The sequence below is a fragment of the Macrotis lagotis genome, chromosome 3 (assembly GCF_037893015.1).
Source record: "Macrotis lagotis isolate mMagLag1 chromosome 3, bilby.v1.9.chrom.fasta, whole genome shotgun sequence".
Classification (NCBI taxonomy): domain Eukaryota; kingdom Metazoa; phylum Chordata; class Mammalia; order Peramelemorphia; family Peramelidae; genus Macrotis; species Macrotis lagotis.
Window position 1 is genome coordinate 234,368,265 of NC_133660.1, and position 22,497 is coordinate 234,390,761.

A 22,497-nucleotide genomic window follows, 5' to 3' on the forward strand; every position below is an offset into this window, starting at 1 on the left:
AGCTGCTTATCAGCCTAACAAGCCTCATGGAAAGGCTTTATGGAACTGTTTATAGAAAATATTGACTCTTTTTTTTTGAAGTTAATTGCAAGACAGCTTGAATTCTCTGAAGAGAGGATACCATGGAAATTAAACAAACCATGAGTTTAATTGAAATTCTGGAGTCTCCAAGTACAGTTTGGTTGGTAGTGTTATCTAATAGCAAGCCTGCATATACATGTGTGTGCATGTGTTTGTATGTGTGTGAGTATCTAGCCTCCTGCTTTCAGAGGATGAAAACTCAAGTAGCATCACTAATCTGTGTTTGCTGGGTGTGGCCTCCAAGAGGTAGATTCCCCCAGGGATGATGCTAGACTTTTTTAGGTCCCATCCTCCTTCTGGCAGTCTGGTAAACCCTTCTCATTTTTAAAATGCTTCAAATAAAAAATATAATATTTTATATAATATTTACAATATATTTACAATGTATAGAATCACAAAATAAATTAATGATATTAAAAGATTTATCAAAATATTAAAGGGGAAAAAATTCAAGTTGACCCTGTGTGGTAGTTCACACCTATCCATTCAACTCCAGGGGAGGCTGAAACTGGTGGATAGTTTGAGTTTAGGAGTTCTGAACTATAGTGGGATTGGAATGTCTGCTCCAAGTTTAGCACCAATATGGCAAGCCCTTGGAAGCTGCCTAATGGAATAGTGAACTGGCTCATGATCCTGTGCCCAATAGTAGTGTGCTCCAGCCTGTGTGAGAGAGGGAGATCCAATCTTCTAAAAAAAGGATGCCCAGATAAGAACCCCTATACTAGATAGAGATTCATTTTAGTTCAGTGTACAGTGTTAGGTGCTCAAGGTCTCAAACCTTTCTCTCCTGGAACTTCAGAGATGTAGACTCCCACACACGTCCTGCCTCCTCTCCCCCAGGAGACTGACAGTCCTCTTGGACACAGGCTGTTTTATTTTTCACTTCTATGTTATCAACCTTTCTTTTCCTGTGCTGAGCACATTGCCCTCCTACAATATATCTAGAAATGATCTTAGAAATTCCCTGATTCAACTCTCTTATTTTTACAGATGAGCAAATTGAGACCAAGAAAAGTTAAGTAACTTATGCTAGGTCCAAGAGATAGTTAAATAGTAGAACAAATTCAAACCTAGGTCTTTGGACTCTAAATCCAGCTAGCCCCTTTTCCATTCTCTGCTGCTTATAAGTGTTTGAACAAGAAAAAAAAAGTCACCTCTGTTTCTTCTGCAAAATGAAGGGGCCCTTTCAGTTCTAAATCTGTGATTCTGATGTATACAGACATGGGGATAAATTGCTATGACATGTTCATTGCAAAGGAGAGATGGAAGTGAAGCATTTGAAAAAATTGAAGAGAAGGGCAGGAGGGCAGGCCCAGAAAACATTTTGAAGGAAAAGGAACTTGACCAGATGGAGGAGATGTATTTTCCAGATCTGGAGGGTCTTCATGAGCTGGGGTGTGGAGATGGAATTGGGATTTGCTGCTTGAGACCTTTTTATGTAGTTGGGGGCAATACCATGAGTCAAAATTATTTTTAAAAATTATTTTTAAAGTATTTTAAAAATTTCAAAAGTATTTAAAAATAAGTATTTACAAAGCATATTATGTAATTTATCTTATTTTATCATCACTTCTGGGTGAAAAACAATTAACCAAATATCCTGTGATTTAGATTAGTTTTATTAATTATTGATTAAATTTTACTGTCCCTTTTGACATGAGTGACCTTGGATAGGTCATGTCATTTCTCTGAAACTCAGTTTCCTCATCTGTACAAGGATGACCTTGAAGGCAGTGATATGCTGGGAAATGGTTGAATTCCTGATTCTCTGAGGGAAAGTAATCTGCATTATTAATATTTTTTCTATCACTTTCCTGAGTCCAGACAACACAACAATCAAGCCTCAATTTATAGCTTTTGCTGACTTCTAAAGCGTACTCACCCTCACAATTTAACAGTCTCTCTCTGTCTCTGTCTCTCTGTCTCTGTCTCTCTTCTTCTCCCTCTCCAATTTGAGCTGACTCTAGATCACCCCTGTTGAAGGTCTATGACTCTACTCTTTCTTCTTCCTGAAGTCTCTCATCTACTCTTCCTATTAGTTACTTACTGAGAAGTAAAAATTCAGAAAGGTCACCCTTCTTTATAGATGGGAAAATATAGGACCAAGTCACCTGTATCTGGTCAAATGTGAGATCACTGGCAAAGCCAGGACCAGAACCTAGGTTTGGAGGCTTCGAATCCCTTTCCTTGCTGGTTTCTGTAGACAAATACATTCTAATAACCTTCTCCCCTCCCCTCTTTTTAGTGGGAAGATGGTTGAGTTAACTTTCTGGCTCACTCTTTATCCTCATCCCACGACCCACCAAACAAATAATCAACATTCCTATTACCCAAGACAAGGAAAGAGAAGTCTTTGTTTGTATCATCCCACTGTGTTTCAGGAATCTCATAGCAGGGAAACCCATCAAATGGGCTTTTAAGTGAATGGACTTGATTTAGCGACATTGAGATGCACTCCCGATGGCCCTTCCTGCTGTCTTGTCTTTTCTTCCCTCTTGGGGAACTCATTGACTCATGTGTTGTGGGCTGTCTACAGATGCTTATAAACTGTGAAGTTTTTCCACAGATGTTAATCTCAGCTCAAGAGATTTCTCTCTTTTGGGACTGGGAAGTTTCTCTGTTAAAACCAGGGAGGTGAACGGTTTCCATTCCAAAACAGCTGAAGGTGAATTGATTTGAATGAGTGAGCCTACGAGATGTGACAGCAAAGCAAATTCATTGTTAATAATAACTAGTATTTATATAGACTTTCAGGTGTACAAAGCACTTTACAAATATCTCATCTTGTTCTCACAACAACCCTAGGAGATAGACTGTGAGCTCTATGAGACCAAGGGTTTACCATTTATCTTTCTTTGTATCTGTAGCACTTATCCCAGTATCTAGCACATAATAAAATTTCATTGACTATGTATTATTTTTATCCCCATTTTACAGGTGAGGAAACTGAGGTAAACAGGGTTAAGTGATTTGCCTCACACAGCTAGTAAATGTCTGAAGTTGGATTTGAATTCAGGGCCTCATGACTCCACACTCAGCATTTTATTTCCTGGGCCACCAAACCTGTTAGAATAGATATCCAGTGGGGTGCTAGTCCCTTCAAAGAAGTCACTTTGGGAGGCCATACTCATTTCAATGTGAGGTCAGATGATGTAGAGAATGAGATACTGGCCTTAGGAAAATCTTATTTTAAATTCTGCCTCAAGGTACTTGGGACAAATTGCTTAACTTTTTGAGCCTCGGTTTTATCATCTGCAAAATTAAGGAATTGGAACTAAATGATCTCTAAGACCCCATGTAGACTTAAATTCTTGCCCTGCTGTTTGCTAGTGGTAGTAGTTGTCCTTTGGTGTAGAAGAAGACCATGACATCAGGAGAAGGATGCCATGACTTTCACAGATTCACTATCCCATGGGAGCTCATGATCTGACATAGTAAGATCAGAACAGTTGGTGATTAGTGGGAGACTTTGACCTCTTGGAGTTAGGTCTTTCCCATATTGCCTAGGCTCTTTGATGGTATGAAATCATCAGGCAACAAACTAATCCATCTCTGATGGTCTAATCATCAGTATGGTAATTTTATGGTGACAAACTTTTGACAGCATGGTAAAGCTAACCGGTCTCATGATGGTTTAAAGTAATGAGAAGCTGTGGGGAATCCCCTGGACCAAGAGACAGGTGGATCATGGTCTTTCCCCTTGGGCAACTCTCATTCTGATGGAGTTGATTGCCTTGGGATAAGTCTCCTCTCAGACCTTTTAGACCTATGTGTGCTAAAGAGTTTGCTTAGGATCCCTAGTAGTGCATTTTATTTCATCACTTTTAGAAGATATTAGAGAGAATTTTCACATGAGACTCAGGGTTTTTGCATGAAAGTTTTAAGTCTCGGGCTTAAATTGAGACTCTTTGGGATGGGACCCTGGAGAACAAGGAGTGGGAGTTAAGGCTCAGCTGGATCTCATGGGCAGAGGGAGGGGGCTTCAGGGCAGTGATTGTCAGGAAGAGGATGGGGAGAATGAGTGATGGTCCTCTGGAATATGGTCCACTCTCCACCCTCATCTCTCCCTACTCCGTCAAGGGGATGGCTAGGGCTCTCATCTCTTCCACACTAGAATAGGAAAGGGCAAGTTTTCACTCAGGTATATGCCATAGAGATGGAAGGATGAATGAATGAATGAATGCTAGGGATTTATATCCAAATAAAGAAAACAAACCCAGGGTATGGAAATTTCCAGAAAATGCAAGAAGAGTAAGTGTTAGATAGGAGGAAGTAGAGTCAACTAGAGCAGAAAATCATTTCACTTCAAATAAACCCGATTCTCTGACTCTGGTGAATTTGGATACCATTGGGGGCAGAGCTGATGTCATAGAGTCATAGATTGAAATCCCATCTATTCCAGCCACTTTGTTTTAAAAATGAGAAAAGGAGGGGTGGCTAGGTGGCGTAGTGGATAAAGCACTGGCCCTGGAGTCAGGAGTACCTGGGTTCAAATTCCGTCTCAGACACTTAATAATTACCTAGCTGTGTGGCCTTGGGCAAGCCACTTAACCCCATTTGCCTTGCAAAAACCTAAAAAAAAAATGAGAAAAGAAGAGATTAAGTGATTTTTACCCATAAGATTTCTCAACTTTTGGATGACAGACATTGTTTAATAGTATCCTGAATCTAGAGCTGGATGGATCTATTCCAACATTTTTATTTGACCAATGGAGACATTGAGGTACAGTGAGGTCTTGACTTGTCTGAAGTTACAGAGCTAGTAAATGACCAAAGTGGGATATGAACCCAGTGGGATGCCACCACAACTTCCCCTATATTCTACTGGTTCTTGCTAAGCCACTTAGTTATTGGAGTTTATGGGCCAGTGATCACCTCTCTTTCCCTAGCTTGGATTACAGCACAGACTGGCTTAATAAGACTCAATGATATCTACCGCCACTCCCTCTTTGTTTCACTTCCTACTGCAGAAATATAAAATATTTTATTATTACATTTTCTTGAAACTTCCATACCCTGGACTTGTTTTCTTTATTTGGATTTATGGCCAAACCATAGCATTCATTCATTCATCCTTCCATCTTCCTTTCCTAACTTAGTGTGGGAGAGATGAGAGCCCCAGGCATCCCACTGACTGAGAAGGGAGAGATGAAGGTGGGGAGCGGAGAAGCCATTCCAGAGGACCATCACCCACCTCCTCACCCCCAACCAGTTGAAGAAAGATTTTCAGTTTTTCACAGATCACACTAACTAGTTTTCCTAGAGTCTAGTGATGGGAGAGGGAATGGGTTTCTGCCGACACTAGAAAGACCAAGGTTAGTAAAGTAACTGAAAGACTGTAGAACAAATATATGTCATCTCTCCCCACTTTGGGGCTCTTATGGGATGGAGGGGACCATTGAGGAAACCCACATAAGGTATTATTGAAGCAGCCCTGCCTAGAGGCAAGGGGACAGACTCAGCACCCTCCCACCTCCTGATTTTGTGCCAGCTTCTCCACTCAACACCGCCTGTCTCCAAATTGAATGGTTTGGGCTCAGTGACATTTTCTTAGTGGAGAGAAGTAACCAAAAGACTGGCTAGGAAGGAGAAAATGGGTGGGGAATCTGGGAAGCTTGTGCTCCAGCTGATAAGAAGGCAATGACGTTTTTTTTGTGGGTTTCTTTTTTGGTTTGAGTTTTTTTTCCCCCCTCCTAGTGGAAAGCAAGCCTCCTACCACCCAATACCAGCAGTAACTGGCCCCCTGGCCATTCCAGAAGTCTCCTACCTACTCGTGCCATTGTTCGGTGAATAGGGTGAACAAACTGCTTCTTTGAAGAGCTGGGGAATGTCCCAGCTCTGTCCTTAGGGGCTCAGGAGCTCTTGTTCTAATCCCAGCGATTGTTTTGAGAACCCTGGGCTGGAGCTTGGGACTCTTCTCTTGGGTTCCTCTTGGACAGTCTTCCCAGGTTATGGCTGAGCCAAAGCACCTCTCTTCACTGTGAACCTCCAAGGCCATGGAGGGGTGTGGCGGCCTCCCCCTCTGACTCCAAGATCAAGTTTCCACCTGCCCCAAGGTGGAGAGCCTCAGTTTGGCTCAGAGCATCCCTTGCCTGCTCGCTGGGCAAGCGGTAAACAAGAATCCAGGATCTATCGGAGCTTGAGCTCTGCCGCTTAGAGGGAGGATTTCTCTCTGGAACACAGGAGGACTGGTGAGTTGGGGAGGAAATCTGAACTAACTTCTTTGCTTTTTAGTGAACATATACTGAAGTTTCTGTAGAGGCATTTTGCCGTCCGTAATTTCAACTGCCACAATAGGGACCAGGGTCGGGGAACTTCAGAGGCAGGTGATGGAGGACTTCAATGCCAGCTCTTGTGATGATTTCAGAAGGGGACATAAGGGGCTGGGTGGGCTTTCTTGAGTGAAGCCCTATAATAGAAAGTAGCAGAATCATTTTTTTTTCTCCTGGTCCAGAGATTTCTTTGGGCTAGTGTCCCTACCTTCTTTCCCAGGTGTCATACAAAGGGTTAAGCATCTTTGCAGGCTCTATTTTTGGGGAGAACCAAGTGTTCTCAGAATAGAATTCTTTGTTATGTGATCTATTTTGGGATGTGGGCCCCGTAGGCGTTTATGTAAGCATTTCTGTATCTATGTGTATATGGGGGGGGGGGCAGGGAGCAAGGAATCATCTCTAGTTACTAATTATAAACAGTTTTGTTTTTTCTGGAATCCTGGGCAGATGGAGGTGTGTGTGTGTGTGTGTGTGTGTGTGTGTGTGTGTGTGTGTGTGTGTGTAAGGAGTAGATTCCTGGGTGCCAAGAACTGACTAGAGTGGATAACTGGAAGTGTGGGATGTGCATGTAAAGGGGAGGAGAAGAGAGGCTTGGATCCCTTGGATGTCTGACTGGGGTGGAGACATTAGGATGGAGTGACTCTGCCCCTCCATGTCCTTGCTGTTCAGTATAAGAGGGTCCCATCTTGCCTCTTTGCTGTTAGAATCTGTGAGACCTTGGGCAAGGTTCTTTGAGCCTCAGCTTCCTTGTATGTAAAATGAAAATTTTAGAGTACGTGGTCTCTGAAGTTCTTGACCACTCCAGACCTAGAGTTTGAAGAGCCCGCGTGTATTCGCTATCAGCTCAGTACTGGTGGACAGATAGAGTGTTAGGCTTTAGAAGCTGATGGAAGAAAGTTGGCCATGGTCAGTTCACAGGGACCATAGGTCGTTGTTCTAGAACTTGAAAAGACCTTAGTGGTCATCTAGTCCAACCCCCTCTTTTTTAAGATGAGAAAACTGAGAACTTGGAGTTTAAAGGTCATGAAAGTCATGAAAGTAGGCAATGACAAATGTAGTATTCTTCTGACGCCCAGTCCAATGCTGGTATAATGGAACCTATACCATGCCTGCTGTGGACCTGACCTTTTCTCATACAGAAGCCCTCGGCCTCCGGATTTCTCATGTTTAATGGTGTTCCTTCTCCCTTCTGTCTTTAGGCCGAATCCGCATATGTCAAAGCAAGAGTTTATGAACCAGAGACCCTCCAGCATGGTCAGTGAGACATCCACAGTTGGAACTACATCCACTTTGGATATGAAATCGGGATCAAGGGTAATTCTTTTCTTTTTGGTCCCTTGACCATGGTCTGTCCTGATGAAAGTCAGACTTCACGTGAAAACTTTGGAAAGATCCCTCCTATTTGCATCATACTCTTCAGAGAACTCTCTCACCTATCATCCTATTTCATTTTCTTATTTAGTTTTGTTGATTGATTGCATTTATTTATTTGTTCATTTATTGAGACTAAGTCTCCTTGTCTTTCCAGGTTAGAAGTACAGTGACCATTTATAGGTTCAACCCCACTGCTATCTGATTCTGAAGCTTGAGCCTTCTCTATTTCCCACCTGGGCTGGTTTGATCCTTCTTAGGCAACCATGTGGTCCTGCCAGACTCAATACAGACTCCTAATCAGCTTTAGCGCATTGTAGCTTAAAACTCCCCAGTTCAGGTCTCAGCCTGGAATTCATATCTTGGGTTTCTAGTTCACTCTAGCAAGACTGAGGGTATCTGTACTTCCCCCTTTGTCCCTAAGAGCTTGGATTCAGCACAACCCCAAAACTGTAGGTAACACCTTCAGCCCCTGTATTTATGGACGCTATCCTGTACATTGGATCTGGAGACACTCAGAAGTTAAATCCCACAGACTTATAGGAGTTCAGAACTGGAAGGGACCTCAGGAAGTCAACTCTATAGAACTTATAGGCCCAGAGAAGGGAAGCAGTTTGCCCAAGGACACATAGGATTTGTTGCAAGGTCTGCTTATTCAATCGCTGTGTAAGTTCCCTGTCTACTGTGCTACCTAGCTGTCCTTCTGGAGTCTAAAGTCTAAAGACTGACTTGGCTTATTGCTATCAATGTGGCCTAGGCAAGTTCCTTAACTTCTGTAGGCTTCAGTTTCCCATGCTGTATAATGAGAGGGTTAGAATGGATGAGCTCTAATTTCTATCCATAAATCCTGTGAAATTCCCTGAAGTCTCATGTCTGTTTGGGGTCATCTTCCTGGGTTTTGGAACCTCTCTCTGGTCCACTTCTCTTTTTCATAACCATTCCCTCTTACATTCATTGCATGTGGCAGCTATGGATTTTTCTGTCTTTTTTTTTTAGGTTTTTTTTCCTTTTTTTGCAAGGCAAATGGGTTAAGTGGCTTGCCCAAGCCCACACAGCTAGGTAATTATTAAGTGTCTGAGACTGGATTTGAACCCAGGTACTCCTGACTCCAAGGCCAGTGCTTTATCCACTACGCCACCTAGCTGCCCCTTTCTGTCTTTTTTTTTTAATGACTCTTACCCTTAATAGAACTTATTATACAAAAGTATACAAGATAAAATATGGGCACACTGAACTCTGATATAAGGTAGAGCATCATCATTCAGGTTCCAAGCATTTGTTGACAACTATATACAAAACATTATGTTAAGCACTGGGGATCCCTTAAGACATCAAGTCCAATCCCTTTTTTTTTTAATTTTGGATTTTCTTTTCTTTTTTCAATATTCGTTTTTTATAAGATTTTGAGTTCTAAATTTTTCTCCTTCAACCCTCCCCAACCAATCTGATATAGGTTGTATGTGTCTAATCAATATCTTCTTATTAGTCATGTTATCAAAGAAGAATCAGAACAAAAGGGAAGGTCACAAACAAGAAAAAGCAAAAAAAAAATTTGAGTGAAAATAGCATTCTTTGGTTTACATTCATACTATGACCATACATTTCTAGCACTTGGAAGTCACTGTCCTGTCTTCTATGCTTTTGGTTCAAAAGGTGGTCCCTGATACCACTGTTGTTAAAAAAAAAAAGAGTGAGGAGGACTACAGCTTTTGGGACATTCTTTCTTGAATCAAACCTAAATCCATCATAATGTTGTAGTTAAAATTTTGAGAATTTTTTTTCTCCCTCAGGTAATCAAGTCTAACAAAATTCATAGCTTTGGAAAAAGGGACCAGGCTATCAGAAGGAACCCCAATGTCCCTGTGGTGGTGAGAGGCTGGTTACACAAGCAGGTAAGGACTTCAGACAATGAGAAGGGGTGCCAGGGATGAGAAATCTTTCCCCAGAAAAAGTAAAAAAAATTTCAGAAATTGTTTCTGTTGTGAGATGGCCATGTAACAGACATATTATTTTAAAACATTTCCTGAGGACCCTCATAGCTTTCTTCAGAGAGACATATGCTATCAGTGATGAAAGGGGCCACCAAGTGATAGATTCACACAAACCCCCACCCACTACAGGAAAACCCTGTTGGCTTTGGTCAGGAACATATCTCTGCATAATCTTGCATTTATCTAGAGCATTAAGCAACATTCCCTTGGAGGAGCTGGTCAACCCATCTGAACCTCAGTTTCTTCATCTATCAGATGGGTATGATATATTAATCATTCCCCAATCCTGCCAGGGATTGAGAGGACACTTTATAAACTCAAGTCCCATAGAAATGTGTTAGTATTATATTTATTACAAAGACTACAGTGAGGCTTCATTTACCTACTCAATTCAAATAGTACAACAGTGGTAGGGTGGGGCGGGCTGTACGCAAGGGTCCCTCTGAATTGGCTTGTTCTACTTTGTAGGACAGCTCTGGCATGCGATTATGGAAGAGAAGATGGTTTGTGCTTTCCGATTTCTGTTTGTTCTACTATAAAGGTGAGCAGACATTCTCACTGGCAGAGAAAGAAATGGGTGTGAAGCCCCATCTTTTTAGTCGGTATTCCAGTGTCATCAAGGTGCCCAGTACTGCTGACTCACCTAAACGTCTCCAAGTCTGATAAAATTAGATTGTTCTGGGGGATCTTAGTTTCTGTTCTTATCTTGTTCCTACATTTAGCTGACTGCAGGTCTCTGAAACCACATCCCCTGGAAGGGTTCGCTCTCCGTTCCTGACTCTTGGAGCCCTAACCATTTAGTTCAGCACAAATTGTTATGAAGCACCTACTTCATAAGAAAGAGATGACCCAGGTCCTGCTGTCAAGGAATTTATAAACCAGCTTGGCAAGGACAGGCTCGTAAATGATTTTTATAGGAGAGAGAGTGCAAATTTAAACCACCATGAAATGAGAGGCAGAAGAGTTGACCCTTCCTGGGTGGGCCAGAGAGTCAAGGAAGACTTTCTGGAGGAAGCAGCTTCTGGGATGGTTTTTTGACTGAAGGGAAGAACTTTAACCAACTAGTTGAGGAGGGGAAAGGAGGAGCCTATCCGAGGCAGGGAGGATGGGGTGAACAAAAGCATAGGTATATGGGAGATGGCAAGCTGAAAATGGGAGAAGTCTAGCTTGACTAGATCTTAGAGGGAGCAAAGAGCGGAAAGAGAGGCAATCCCTTCTATGGAAAGCACCTGAATTATTTTGAATTGAATTCATGTATAGGTTGTTAACACATCCCATCGACTTCCCCAATCCCTTCCCTTTGTGGACACAGAAGTGGTGTGGGAACTTTTCAGGCAAATTGGAAAGAGGAGATGAATCAAAGAATTCAGTGCCCTTAATTATATACTGAGCACATGGCTGTAGAGCACTGTGTTAGGCAGAGAACTAAGACAGCATCTGCCCTTATGGAGCTTATCATCTAGGAGAAATATGTTTCTATCTCTTCTCCTGGGCATTCCTAGATGAAGGGTCCTATCCACCTTCAAATGTAGGCCCCTTTGATCCCATTCATCGTTTAAAGCTTAATTCAACTAACTTCTTGTCTAATAGTCAGCTACTAGACTGTCCATTCATGAGGCTTCCCTGATCTGTATTGGCCTTTCCCCCTCCAACCTCACTTAATACTTAATTCTGTACCCCTCCAGTTACCTTATGTGTTATAGTCTTATCTGAAGCATCTCATCTCTCTAGTAGAATGGGAACTCCATGAGGGTAAGGACCTGCCTTATCTAATAGCTTTACCTAATGTCTCCCCTCATGCCTATTGCCAGAGACCTGCCTGGTGTTGCCACTTATTAAATGTTACTGTTCAGAGGCAAGATTGATATGCCGGAAAGAATATGGCTTTTGAAGTCAAATACTGACCCTAATAAGGACTTGCTGTGTGATTATGGCAAAGTCATTCATAGCTCCGTGCCTTGGTTTACCAATCTGTAAAATGGAAAAAATAATAGCTGGTGCAGCTTTCTCACAAAGTTGTTATCAGCATCAAATGAAAGGAAATGTGAAATGCTTTGAAGACCTGTCAGGCTTTTTGTTGTTGTTGTTTTAACTAGACCTGTGATTTGACTGGGGCTGTTAAGTGGCTCAATGGAGAGAGTGCCAGACCTGGAGTCACTTACTAGCTATGTGACCCTGGGCAAGTCACTTTGTTTGCCTCAGTTTGGAGAAGGAAATGACAAACCACTCTGGTATCTTTTCCCAAGAAAACTCCATAAGGGTCATGAAGAGTTGGACATGACTGAAAACAATTTAAAAATTATTTCATTGGTGTAGGGAAGTGAGGAAATCCTTCTACCAAGGTTTTGGATCTTAAATATAGAACTGGACTGGGCTATAGAGGTCATTAAGTCTTTTTGGTTTTGTTTTTGCAAGGCAGTGGGGTTAGGTGACTTGCCCAAGATCATCCAGCTAGGTAATTATTAAGTGTCTGAGATCAGATTTGAACTCTGGTCCTCTTGACTCCAGGGCTGGTGCTCTACCACTGCGTTACCTAGCTTTCCCCCAAGACCATTAAATCTTAATCCCTCATTTTATCGATGAGGAACTAAAGTCTAGAGAATTGAAGTAACTTTCCACAGATGGTGGAGGTGCTGACTGATTGGAGTAAGTGTGGTGCCAGCAACTTTGCAGACCAGGTCCATGAGGGGAATATGTGTACCATGAGGTTGTAGAATTTAGAACTAAAAGGGACCTTAAAGGTTACTTAGTTCAACCATCTCATTTTACAGAAGTAGAAACCAAAGCTCAGAGAAGCGAAATTATTTGCCCAAGCTCACTCAGGTAGAGAGCATCAGAAGTAGAGTCCCTGAAATGCCCAACTCTATGCTCTCCCATTGCACCATATTGCCTCCCCTGTGCTAATCAACTTTTCTGCAATGTCAATTGATAAGCATTTATTAAGCACCTACTATTGACCAGGCACTGTTTGAAGTCCTGGAGATTCAAAAAACCAGATATGACTGTGCCTGCTCCCAAGGAGATCCAAAGTACAAAAAGGGGAAGATGGATATTGGATGACATGCAAGCAATCATGTACAGACCAGATGCAATCTGGAGATAATTTGGAGATATTCACCAGAGGGAAGGTCCTGATATTAAGGGAGAATGAGAAAGACTTCATGCAGAAAGTAGGACTTCAGCTGAGATTTATTGGAATACAGGGAAGCCAGGAAGCAAAAATGAGAAGAGAGAGAGTGCTAGACATTGAGGATCACCAGAGATAGATTGTCTTCTATGAACAATAGCAAGGAGGTTGATGTCTCTGAATTCGAGTGGACAGGGAAGGAACTAAGATAAAAGAAGATTCTAGAAGTAAAAAGGGATTTTGAAATGCCAACTTGTAGTCTTACAGAATTTCCCAGTAAACTCCAAACTTAAGTGACTTGTCCAGGATCACACAAACAGTAGATATCAGAAGGAGGATTTGAACCCAAATTCACTTGCTCTTGACGTCAGCTCCCTATTCATGATGGCATTCTCTCTAGTATCAGCTATTTATTGTTATTGTTAATCAGTTCATTTTGTAATCTGTTGTTTGGCTCTATTCTCTGAAACAGAACGTTCATCTTTTGTGTCTTCTTATCTCCACCTGTTGAAACTTGTTCCTCTATTTGGGGATCAGCCCAAGTGCCACCTCCACCTTACCTCTATGTGCCTTCCCCTTTCTTCTTTATCCCCCTTTTCCTTTCCTCCCCCCCCCCCCCCCCCAGCTGAAGATAATCCCAGCTGCCTTGATTTTTCTAGAGCACCATGTCTGGCTCTTTCTCTGTCCCCTACCCCATCCTAGCTACCTTGCATATCTCCACACAAGCACAGTGCATGTTTTCAGGACAAGGCAAGGCTTGATTACCATTGGCTGGAAATGCTCAAAAGGAGACTCCCTCTATTTTATGATTAGGATTAGATCCCCTTTGAGGTCTCTTGGAGCTTTGAGATTCTCAGGTTCCAATCCCTGAGGTCAGAGAGTATGTTGTTTTTCATATTTATATTCTAATATCTAGGACAAGATTTTATATAAAATATATTCCTAATGTATATTTTTTGACTTTGTGCTTTTCTCCTCCTTTTGGTGAAAATCCATGGATCATCCTGATATTTTTTTTCTTCTTCTGTTCAAAGACAGTCGAGAAGAGGCTGTCCTAGGGAGCATCCCACTGCCCGGGTATGTGATCTCTCCTGTTGGGCCCGAAGACCGAATAAACCGCAAGTATTCTTTTAAGGTATAAATGGAGAGATTTGTTTCTTTGGATTATATTTTTGAATGTTAACTAAAATAGTTTTGAAAGTTAATTCAATCAAGTAATTCTGGGTCTCACGATAGTGTGTGAAGTAAAATGCCTTTGAAGCTTCCATTTTGGAAGAACTTAGACCCTAGGTTTTCTAGGATCTCTGTCCTGCTGCTTATAAGCCAGGGGCTCCCCATAAAACTTGGATCTAAGCTTGGTAGATCCCAGGCTCCTATTCATTTGTCACAATCACTGACGCTGGAGAAGAAGAGTTTCATGGCTTCTGATCATGCTAGCCCTAGGGATTCAGAGCTGGGGACTCTGGGACCATTTATAGACAGTTGTAATTGCTTCTCAAGGAGATCTCCTTGGGGACTATCTCTTTAGAATATCTCTATTTGGAACCTCCCCCTCCAATAGCTATCCAGATAAATGTGTCACAGAAGGTGGGGTTTGGGGTACAGATCCTGTCTCATCACCTAATTTTATGGTACATATGAATAATGGATGGATGTGGAAAGTATGGCCATTGAACAAAATTCAGTTTCCTGTCATCTTTTACTTGGAGTCCTATGGGTGTTAGTTATTTCCTTTGTCCACAAAAGACTTTTAATTACATTACAATTTACATTGATTTTAGGATTGGAATGAAACTAATTTGTTCTTATCACAAAACCAGACTGCTTTTCTTTCCAGTTTCTTTTTTTCTGTGGGATAGACCTGGAAGTATTCCTTACTTGGGGTCCTAGAGCTGAGGACCTGGCTTAGGGTCTCTTTCATTCTTCATTGTTTGTTGGGGTTACTGCCCCATCTCAAATTACAGAGTAACCATTTTTTGTGGTCCTCCTTTGCCTCCCATTCACACATACACCAGAATGAGTGGTCTGTCCCTATCATCTGGAAGGAGAGATTTCCCCTACTCTCATCTGCAATCTTTCCCAACCCATGAATATATGTTTGGACCATGTTCCATTTTCCTATATTCTATTTGAAAAGAGTGGTACTGATTGGAACACAGTTAGGCTTTAAAATTAAAAGAAACTTTAGACATCACCTAATACCACCCTTTCCATTTATAAAGGAGTAATCCAACTTCTAGAAATGACAGCCAAATTCCTGCTATTTGCAGAAATGAGTAGCAGAGCCAGGATTTTGAACCTGAGGAATTGGTGCTTTAGAACCTCTCTCTCTCTATTGGGTTGCTTAAAACTCAGTTCTATCTTTTTGGTTTCCTATAATTTGTCTCCTCGGTTATTGTAAAACCCTTCCTCCTCTCCCCCTGCCCCCAGTCTTCCCCCTCTCCTTTTTCTCCCCCTCTCCTTTTTCTCTCTCCTTCTCCCACTCCCCCTGATTTTTCTTCTATAGTCCTTTTCCATTTCTTTTACTGGTTCACCATTTATCTCCTGTCCCCTAAGCATGGGGGTATCCTTGGAAGTTCTGCCTTGGGACCTTTTTTCTCTATATACCTTCTTCCTCAGTCATCTCAGCAGCTCACCCATATTTAAAGACCATCTCTTAACAGATGATTGCAAAAATCTTTATATTTTTTTCTCTCCATTCCAGTCCACATCATCAGCTGTCTATTGGTCATTTCTACTTCACTGGTTTATTGGGATCCCACACTCTGAATTCATCAACTTTTCCCCTAAAATTAACTCTTCCCCAGCTTTCTGTTGAGAGTGCTGCCATTCTCCCACTTCCAGGTTTGCATCTTCATTGATATCTTGGATTTTCTCCCTCCTCCCACATATGCAAGTGACTGCTGAGTCTTGTTTCTGTCTTCCTGTCCCCTCAGGTATCCATTTTCCTCTAGTGCTGTCCCTCATCACCTCTTGTCAACAGACCCCCAAGTGTCTTCCCTGTGGTCTCATCCCCACCTGTCTATCCCCCCACCACTATCTATCACCTGTATATGCATAAATACACAGGTCTGATCATTTTACTCCTCTGCTCGAAAATCTCTGCTGCCTCTAAGATAAAAATACAGCCTCCTCAGCTTGGCATTTAGGGCTCTCACAGTCTGGCACCCACTTACATTTCCAGTCTTATTTTACATGATTTTCTTTCATACTCTCTACATTCCTTTCTACCTCCTACCTGCATATACTCCTACAAGTTGCCTCCCAGACTTGAAATAAATCCTTCCTCATTCTCAGCTTCCTAATCTTCCACCTCTTCTGGGAAGCTTTCCCTGACTACCCCAATTGTTAATATTCTCTCCTGCCCAGTATTACCTTGAAAGTATGGAAGTGGACACCTGGGCCTCTTCTCCCCAACATAGGATCATTGATTTACAGTGATAGGGACCTCTGAGGCCATCTAATCTAGACCTTTTGTTTTACAGATGGAACACAGTTAGGCTTTAAAATTAAAAGAAACTTTAGACATCACCTAATACCACCCTTTCCATTTATAAAGGAGTAATCCAACTTCTAGAAATGACAGCCAAATTCCTGCTATTTGCAGAAATGAGTAGCAGAGCCAGGATTTTGAACCTGAGGAATTGGTGCTTTAGAACCTCTCTCTCTCTATTGGGTTGCTTAAAACTCAGTTCTATCTTTTTGGTTTCCTATAATTTGTCTCCTCGGTTATTGTAAAACCCTTCCTCCTCTCCCCCTGCCCCCAGTCTTCCCCCTCTAGGAAGGAAGTGAAAGAGGAAACACCTTGCCTTTCCTCAGGGAGCTTTCCTCCTTGGTCTGGTATAAAGGCAACTACATAAACTCTGAGGGCAGGGCATGGTCTTCTCTTTGTATCTTTAACATCTAGCACTAGGTGGGCGCACAATTGGCTCTTAATAAATTGTTTTTTGATTTGAATCATATTGGTTTGGGACAGTTCTCTTCAAGAAATGCAGGCCTCTTATGAGCCAGAAAACCTTCCTCCTGATTCCCTCAGAGAGCAAATATCTATGGACAGATTTCAGCAATTCAATTAAGTTCAACCACCTTTTTTATAACACCCTGAGCATTCCAAAGTAATTCCCCAAGATTCTATATACCATATGCTAACACTTCATCAAAAGGTGTGAAAAATATATTCTAGGAAAGTCTCATTGTATTGTCTTCCTGCCCTTTTCCACTGTCCCTCACTCCTTCCCTCTGTTAGCTTTTCTTAGAAAAACTCAACCAAGAGTATTCACTGAACCCTTAGTTTTTTAGGTATTGAAAGGATATCTTGGCACTTTTGACTTTAGAGCTTTGTTCTCTGCAGTCTGATGACAGCAGTCCTATCTTTCTGAATTAATCATCAGCTAACATTTTATTAAGAACCTTTGTACTTAATTGGAATACTGTGCTGGATATTAGGGAGGAGATATATAAAATGTAAAATAAAGAAATGGTCCCTTATCCTTATGAATCTTGTTACTGTTGACCTCTGTGAGTTTGGCTTAAAAAAAAGTATTAAATTAAACATGTATTAAACTCCAGAGTTTGGTCTCAAGGAAGAACAAAACAGAATTAGGTTAGCATCCATGTTTATTAATATTTAAGCTTGCTGATTATGCAGGCATGCTTGGGAGACCTAGTTAGAAAGCCAGTCCTCCCCCCCCCCCCCACCCAATGGAGTTTTGGATAGGAATTCTTAAACCATTTCTCCATCAGAAGGCAGAATCCGAAAAGCTATTTTCTAGCTTTGTCCATCAAGGGAGTGTCCCTCAATTCAAGATGGGGAAGGGGAGAGGGAGAAGCTCAGGGTGGAAAGGAGGAGCTGGATATTAGACATTCTATTAAAAAGAGTATCTTATCAGTTATGCTAGAGACCTCCACAATGCAAAAGTGAATCTTCCCCCTCCAAGAAATTGATACCACCCAGTGACCATTGATGCAATGGGGATTAGAGCTCCCCACTATCAATCTTGGGTATAAGACACAAATGACTATTCTATGTAAAATTACATGCTAAGTGTATTTAGAGAGAACCAATGTGAAGTCTGAGATGGGACAAATCAGGGAGGCTTGCTGGAAGAGGTGATGTTTGAGCTGGGCTTTAAATGAAAGGTAGAAATCTAATAGGCAGAACAAAGGAAGAATGGCCATTCCAGCATAGAGAGAGAGGAAGATAAAAGTAACCATAAAAATATCCCATAGTAAACCTTCAGAAACAGGTTATGATATTTCTGTTGCAAAACACACGTTCTGGAGGTGGAGAGGGTGTGTCTGAGATCTTGGTGGAGTCTAGCAAGCCCTGTGTGGGTGTCTGACTATAGGATAAGGAGGTGTGCTTCCTGTCCCAAAAGAGCTGATGCGGCTGCTAATGTTCTTTGTATTCATGATGTAGTGGAAAGAGAGGATGAAAGGAAAGAAGATAGGAAGGAGGGAGGAAGAAAGGATGAAAAGAAGGAAAGGAGGGAGGAAGAAAGGAAAGAAGGTAGAAAAGGAGGAATGGAGGAAGGAAAGAAAGGAAAGAGGGAGGAAAGAAGGAAAGGAGGGAGAAAAAGAAAGAATACATATTTATTTAACTCCTACTGTGTTCCAGGAACTCTGCTAAATACTTTACAAATATTATTTCACTTGATCCTATAACAAGCCTGGGAGGTAGATGCTGTTATTACTCTCATTTTACAGTTGAAGAAACTGAGGTAATCAGAGGTTAAGTAAATTGCTCAGGATTCCACCAACTCATAAATATCTGAGCTTAGATTTGAACTCAGGTCTTCCTGGCTCCAAAATCAGCGCTCTATCATTTGAACACCTATGCCATTTGTAATGTCCTTGAGTTCAAGTTCTCATATCTATAAAATGTTGGCCTTGGTCTAGATCAGGGGATTCTTAACCTGGGTCCCCAGGACCTCTCAGGATTTGTGGCTAGATTTCAAGGATTCTCTGAAATTAGATGGGAAAACTCATTTTCACTAATCTCCCACTGAAATTGAGCCTTTCTTTTTGTTATGAACATAGGCAACAAATATTGTTTCATAGGCTTTATCAGGTAACTAAAAGAGTCCAATGACATTGAAAATGCTAAGAAGCCCTTCTTGGAGACGCTGTCCAAGGTCCCCACTAACTCTGACATCTCATGATTATGATAGACTCTGCCCTTTACTAGGTATCTGATATTAGATGAGTCGTGTTTAACTTCTCTGAAAGAGAAGAGGGGATGATTAAACTTGACCTCTGGTTCACAGGGCTATTGTCAGGGGAGAGTTTGGAAACCTTTAAGCTCTAAGAGTGAATTGATTATTATTATTATTATTGTGGGCCAGTCAATGAAATTCTCTCCTAGAAATCTCTTAGCCATGTGTCTTATTGCTGTGACTCCCAACACTCTCCTTGTTATTGTTAAGAATAACAGGCCCACCCCAGAGACAGTCATTGGAATCTGAATACAGACTGAAGTACATTTTTTTTCTCACTATTCTTGAGGTTTCTCATCTTCTTGGGGGGGGGGGTTATGTTTACTCTTATGACAAGATCATTGTAATAATATAAAATAAATAAACCAAAAAAGTAAATAAATAAACAAGCCATAGAAATGCTAAAAATAAATAAAAAAGGAATAACAGGCCCCTGTCCTTCAGTCCCCTGGGAGGAACAAGGCAGCTTCATTGTCTGTCTGCTGTTCCAGCTCTGGGGACAGTGGGGTTGCCATCCAGTCATTAATTCATGAGCTTACATCTACTGGCATTGCCATCCTTGTTGAGGGTGCTATATGTCTATACCCTCTTTGGGCCAAGTTGGAAGGGACAGCCCACACAAGACGTTCTGCATATTACACTCCAGAGTTCTTGGGGCACAGTGTACTCATGTGGGGTTGTTTTCAGGACTCACTGACCCCTTTGGCCAGGGACTGGCTAACTGAAGAATGGGCAAGCTGTGCCCTCAGCCCATCCCTTTCTTGGCCACTTAAAGTCTCTGTTTCTTTCTTCAGGAAACTGAGAACCTAGAGTAACGTGAAGTTTTCTGTCTCCAATGCCTAACCCAGGACCTATCATGAAGTGGCTGCTTAAATACCTGTTGGGTTATCGATTGAGTTGACCTGTTGTCCAGAACTAGCAGCCCATCCCTAGAAAGATTTTTGCCACTCCCTTCCTTGGAAGTAGACAAAGTGCTTTGCTTCTGGCCATGGCTCCAAATTTGAACAGCTAGACATTGTTAGCTGTAAGGCAATGGAAGTCAGGAAGACCCCAGTTCAGATGGGTCCCCAGATAATGCCTAGCTCCATGACTTTGGACAAATTCTTTAACCTTTCTGCCTCAGTTTCCTCGACTGTAAACTGTACCATGCAGAGTTGGGGAGGACCAAATGAGAAAACTAAGTGTCTAGAGCATGGTAAGCGCTACATAAATGTTAGCTGTTATTTTTATTATTTGAGATAATATATATAAAGTGCTTTGCAAACCTTAAAGCCCTTTTTAAATGTCAGCCATCTGCCATGATGTCAGCTTCAAGCCTTCTTTCAGCGCAGCAGATTTCTGGGCCTCAGTTTAATGGGAACCAAACAGGGAGTGGAATGTGCTCCAGCAGAGCCCGGAATCGGCAAGTCCCAAGTGGGTTTGCTGTCTGAGGGGAGAGGGCGGAAAAATCTGGTTCTCACATAAACTTCATCTGCAGGACCCTCGATGAGTTGTCTGGAAAGAGGTAATACAAACAGACATAACAGACTGTGAGATTCTTAGAAGGAAACAAATGTCTGTCACTGGGTTTATGTGCTGAGAGGGGCCTCTAGTAATTCAGGGCTATGGAAATACAGGAGGTGTTAGGGGTGCTGTGCTCCTGAACTCAGGGGATGGGCAGGCTTTTTTTTTACTTTCTTTTTCTGCCTTTTCTGCTTCTCTTCCTCCCTCTCTTTGATCATTCCATTTTCTCTCTTTCTTTCTTTTTCATTGTTTTCTTTCTTTCTCCATCTCTCTCCCTTCTTTCCCTCTCTTTCCCTCCCTCCCCTTCTTCGTTCTCTCTCTCTCTCTCTCTCTCTCTCTCTCTCTCTCTCTCTCTCTCTCTCTCTCTCTTTCCTTTCTCCTTTCTTCTTTCTCTTTCTCTCTTCTCCCCTCTTCCTTCCTTCCTATCTCTTTCTCTTCCTTTCTCTTTTTTCCATCTTTCCCTTCCTCCCCTTCTCCTTTTCTTCTTTTTCTTTCTCCTTTCTTTTCTCTCCTCCTTCCTTCCTTCCTTCCTTCCTTCCTTCCTTCCTTCCTTCCTTCCTTCCTTCCTTCCTTCCCCTAGGTTATGCATTCCCCTGGCTGTTCCTCCCTCTAACATAGATCTCGCTCCCCTATCTTTTTGCAGGCTGTCCACAATGGCATGCGTGCCCACATCTACCACAGCTCTGGCTTTGAGTTTCCAGCGGATCACCCTGGAATGAGGACTTACTATTTCAGCGCCGACACTGTGGAAGACATGAACGGCTGGATGCGAGCCATGAACCAGGCTGCCCAGCTGCAGTCTCGGGCAACGCTGAAGCGGTCAGTGCTTAGATGCGACCCCTCTTGGGTCAAACTTTATGTGGGGGCTGGATAGGTCTCTGCCTCTCTGGCACCCAAATAGTCCCCTTTCCTGAAACAGGATTTCAGTCCCATCCCTCATTCATTCATGGTCAGCCTTCCTCTTTCTTTCCCTTAATTCCTTTTTATAACTAAAAATCCTCCCAGCAGACAATGGATAGCACAGTGGCTAGTGTGCCAGGCCTGGAATCAGGAGGACCTGAGTTCAAATCTTACCTCAAGGATTCATTATCTCTGTAACCCTAGACAAGTCACTTAACCTCTGATTGCCTCAGTTTCCCGAACTGTAAAATGAGGATAATAACAGCTCCTTCCTCCTAGGGTTGGTGTAAAGATCAAATGAGATAATATTCGTACAAGGGCTTAGCAGAGCACCAGCACGTAGTAGCCTTTCTATAAATCCTTATTCCCTTCCCTTCTCCTTCCACCCTCAATTCTCACTGCCCCAGACATTAAAGCATCAAGTTCCTAAAATCTTAATGTAATTATAAAAAAAACCTTTGAAATTTGTACTTCCTCAGTTACAAAGCACATTTATTGTTGGTAAATTAGCATTTATTAAGAACCTGCTTTGCATCAGACACTGCTGAGAGTTTGGGATCCAGAGAAACAAATAAAAAACAAACAAACAACAGTCCCTGCTCTCTAGAAACTCACAGCTGCTATAACCTATGATTTTCACATATGAGGTAGGGAGAGCTGGATTTTTTATCTCCTGCCTGTTTTGCCTCAGTTTCCTTAACTGTAAAATGGGAATAATAATTAATAATAATAATAATAATAATAATAAACAGCATCTACCTCTTAGCATGATTGTGAGAATAAAGTGAGAAAATATTTGTGATGTGCTTTGTAAACCTTCTAATGCTTATAGGTGAAGATGCCTTTAGGTTTTTAACTCATCCCTTGGTCCAGAACATCTAGAGGGCCAGTTGAAATAGAGATAGAAGAGTGGCTGGGTGGTGCAGTGCATAGAGCACCAGCCCTGGAGTCAGGAGGCCCTGGAGTCAGGAATACCTGAGTTCAAATCCAACCTCAGACACTCAATAATTACCTAGCTGTGTGGCCTTGGGCAAGCC

At 42.0% G+C, this 22,497-nt stretch overlaps 1 protein-coding gene across 10 annotated transcripts in view; it reads left to right on the forward strand.

Moving 5' to 3' along the window:
• Positions 1–22,497, forward strand: part of PLEKHA7 (pleckstrin homology domain containing A7) — a 240,477-nt gene that overhangs the window by 160,518 nt on the left and 57,462 nt on the right. For all 10 annotated transcript variants that reach the window (XM_074230191.1, XM_074230193.1, XM_074230195.1 and 7 more), the window contains 5 exons: positions 7,553–7,667; positions 9,515–9,616; positions 10,184–10,256; positions 13,877–13,977; positions 21,204–21,379. In XM_074230191.1, the coding sequence (XP_074086292.1) occupies positions 7,553–7,667; positions 9,515–9,616; positions 10,184–10,256; positions 13,877–13,977; positions 21,204–21,379 (567 nt within the window). The remainder of the gene's footprint in view (positions 1–7,552; positions 7,668–9,514; positions 9,617–10,183; positions 10,257–13,876; positions 13,978–21,203; positions 21,380–22,497) is intronic.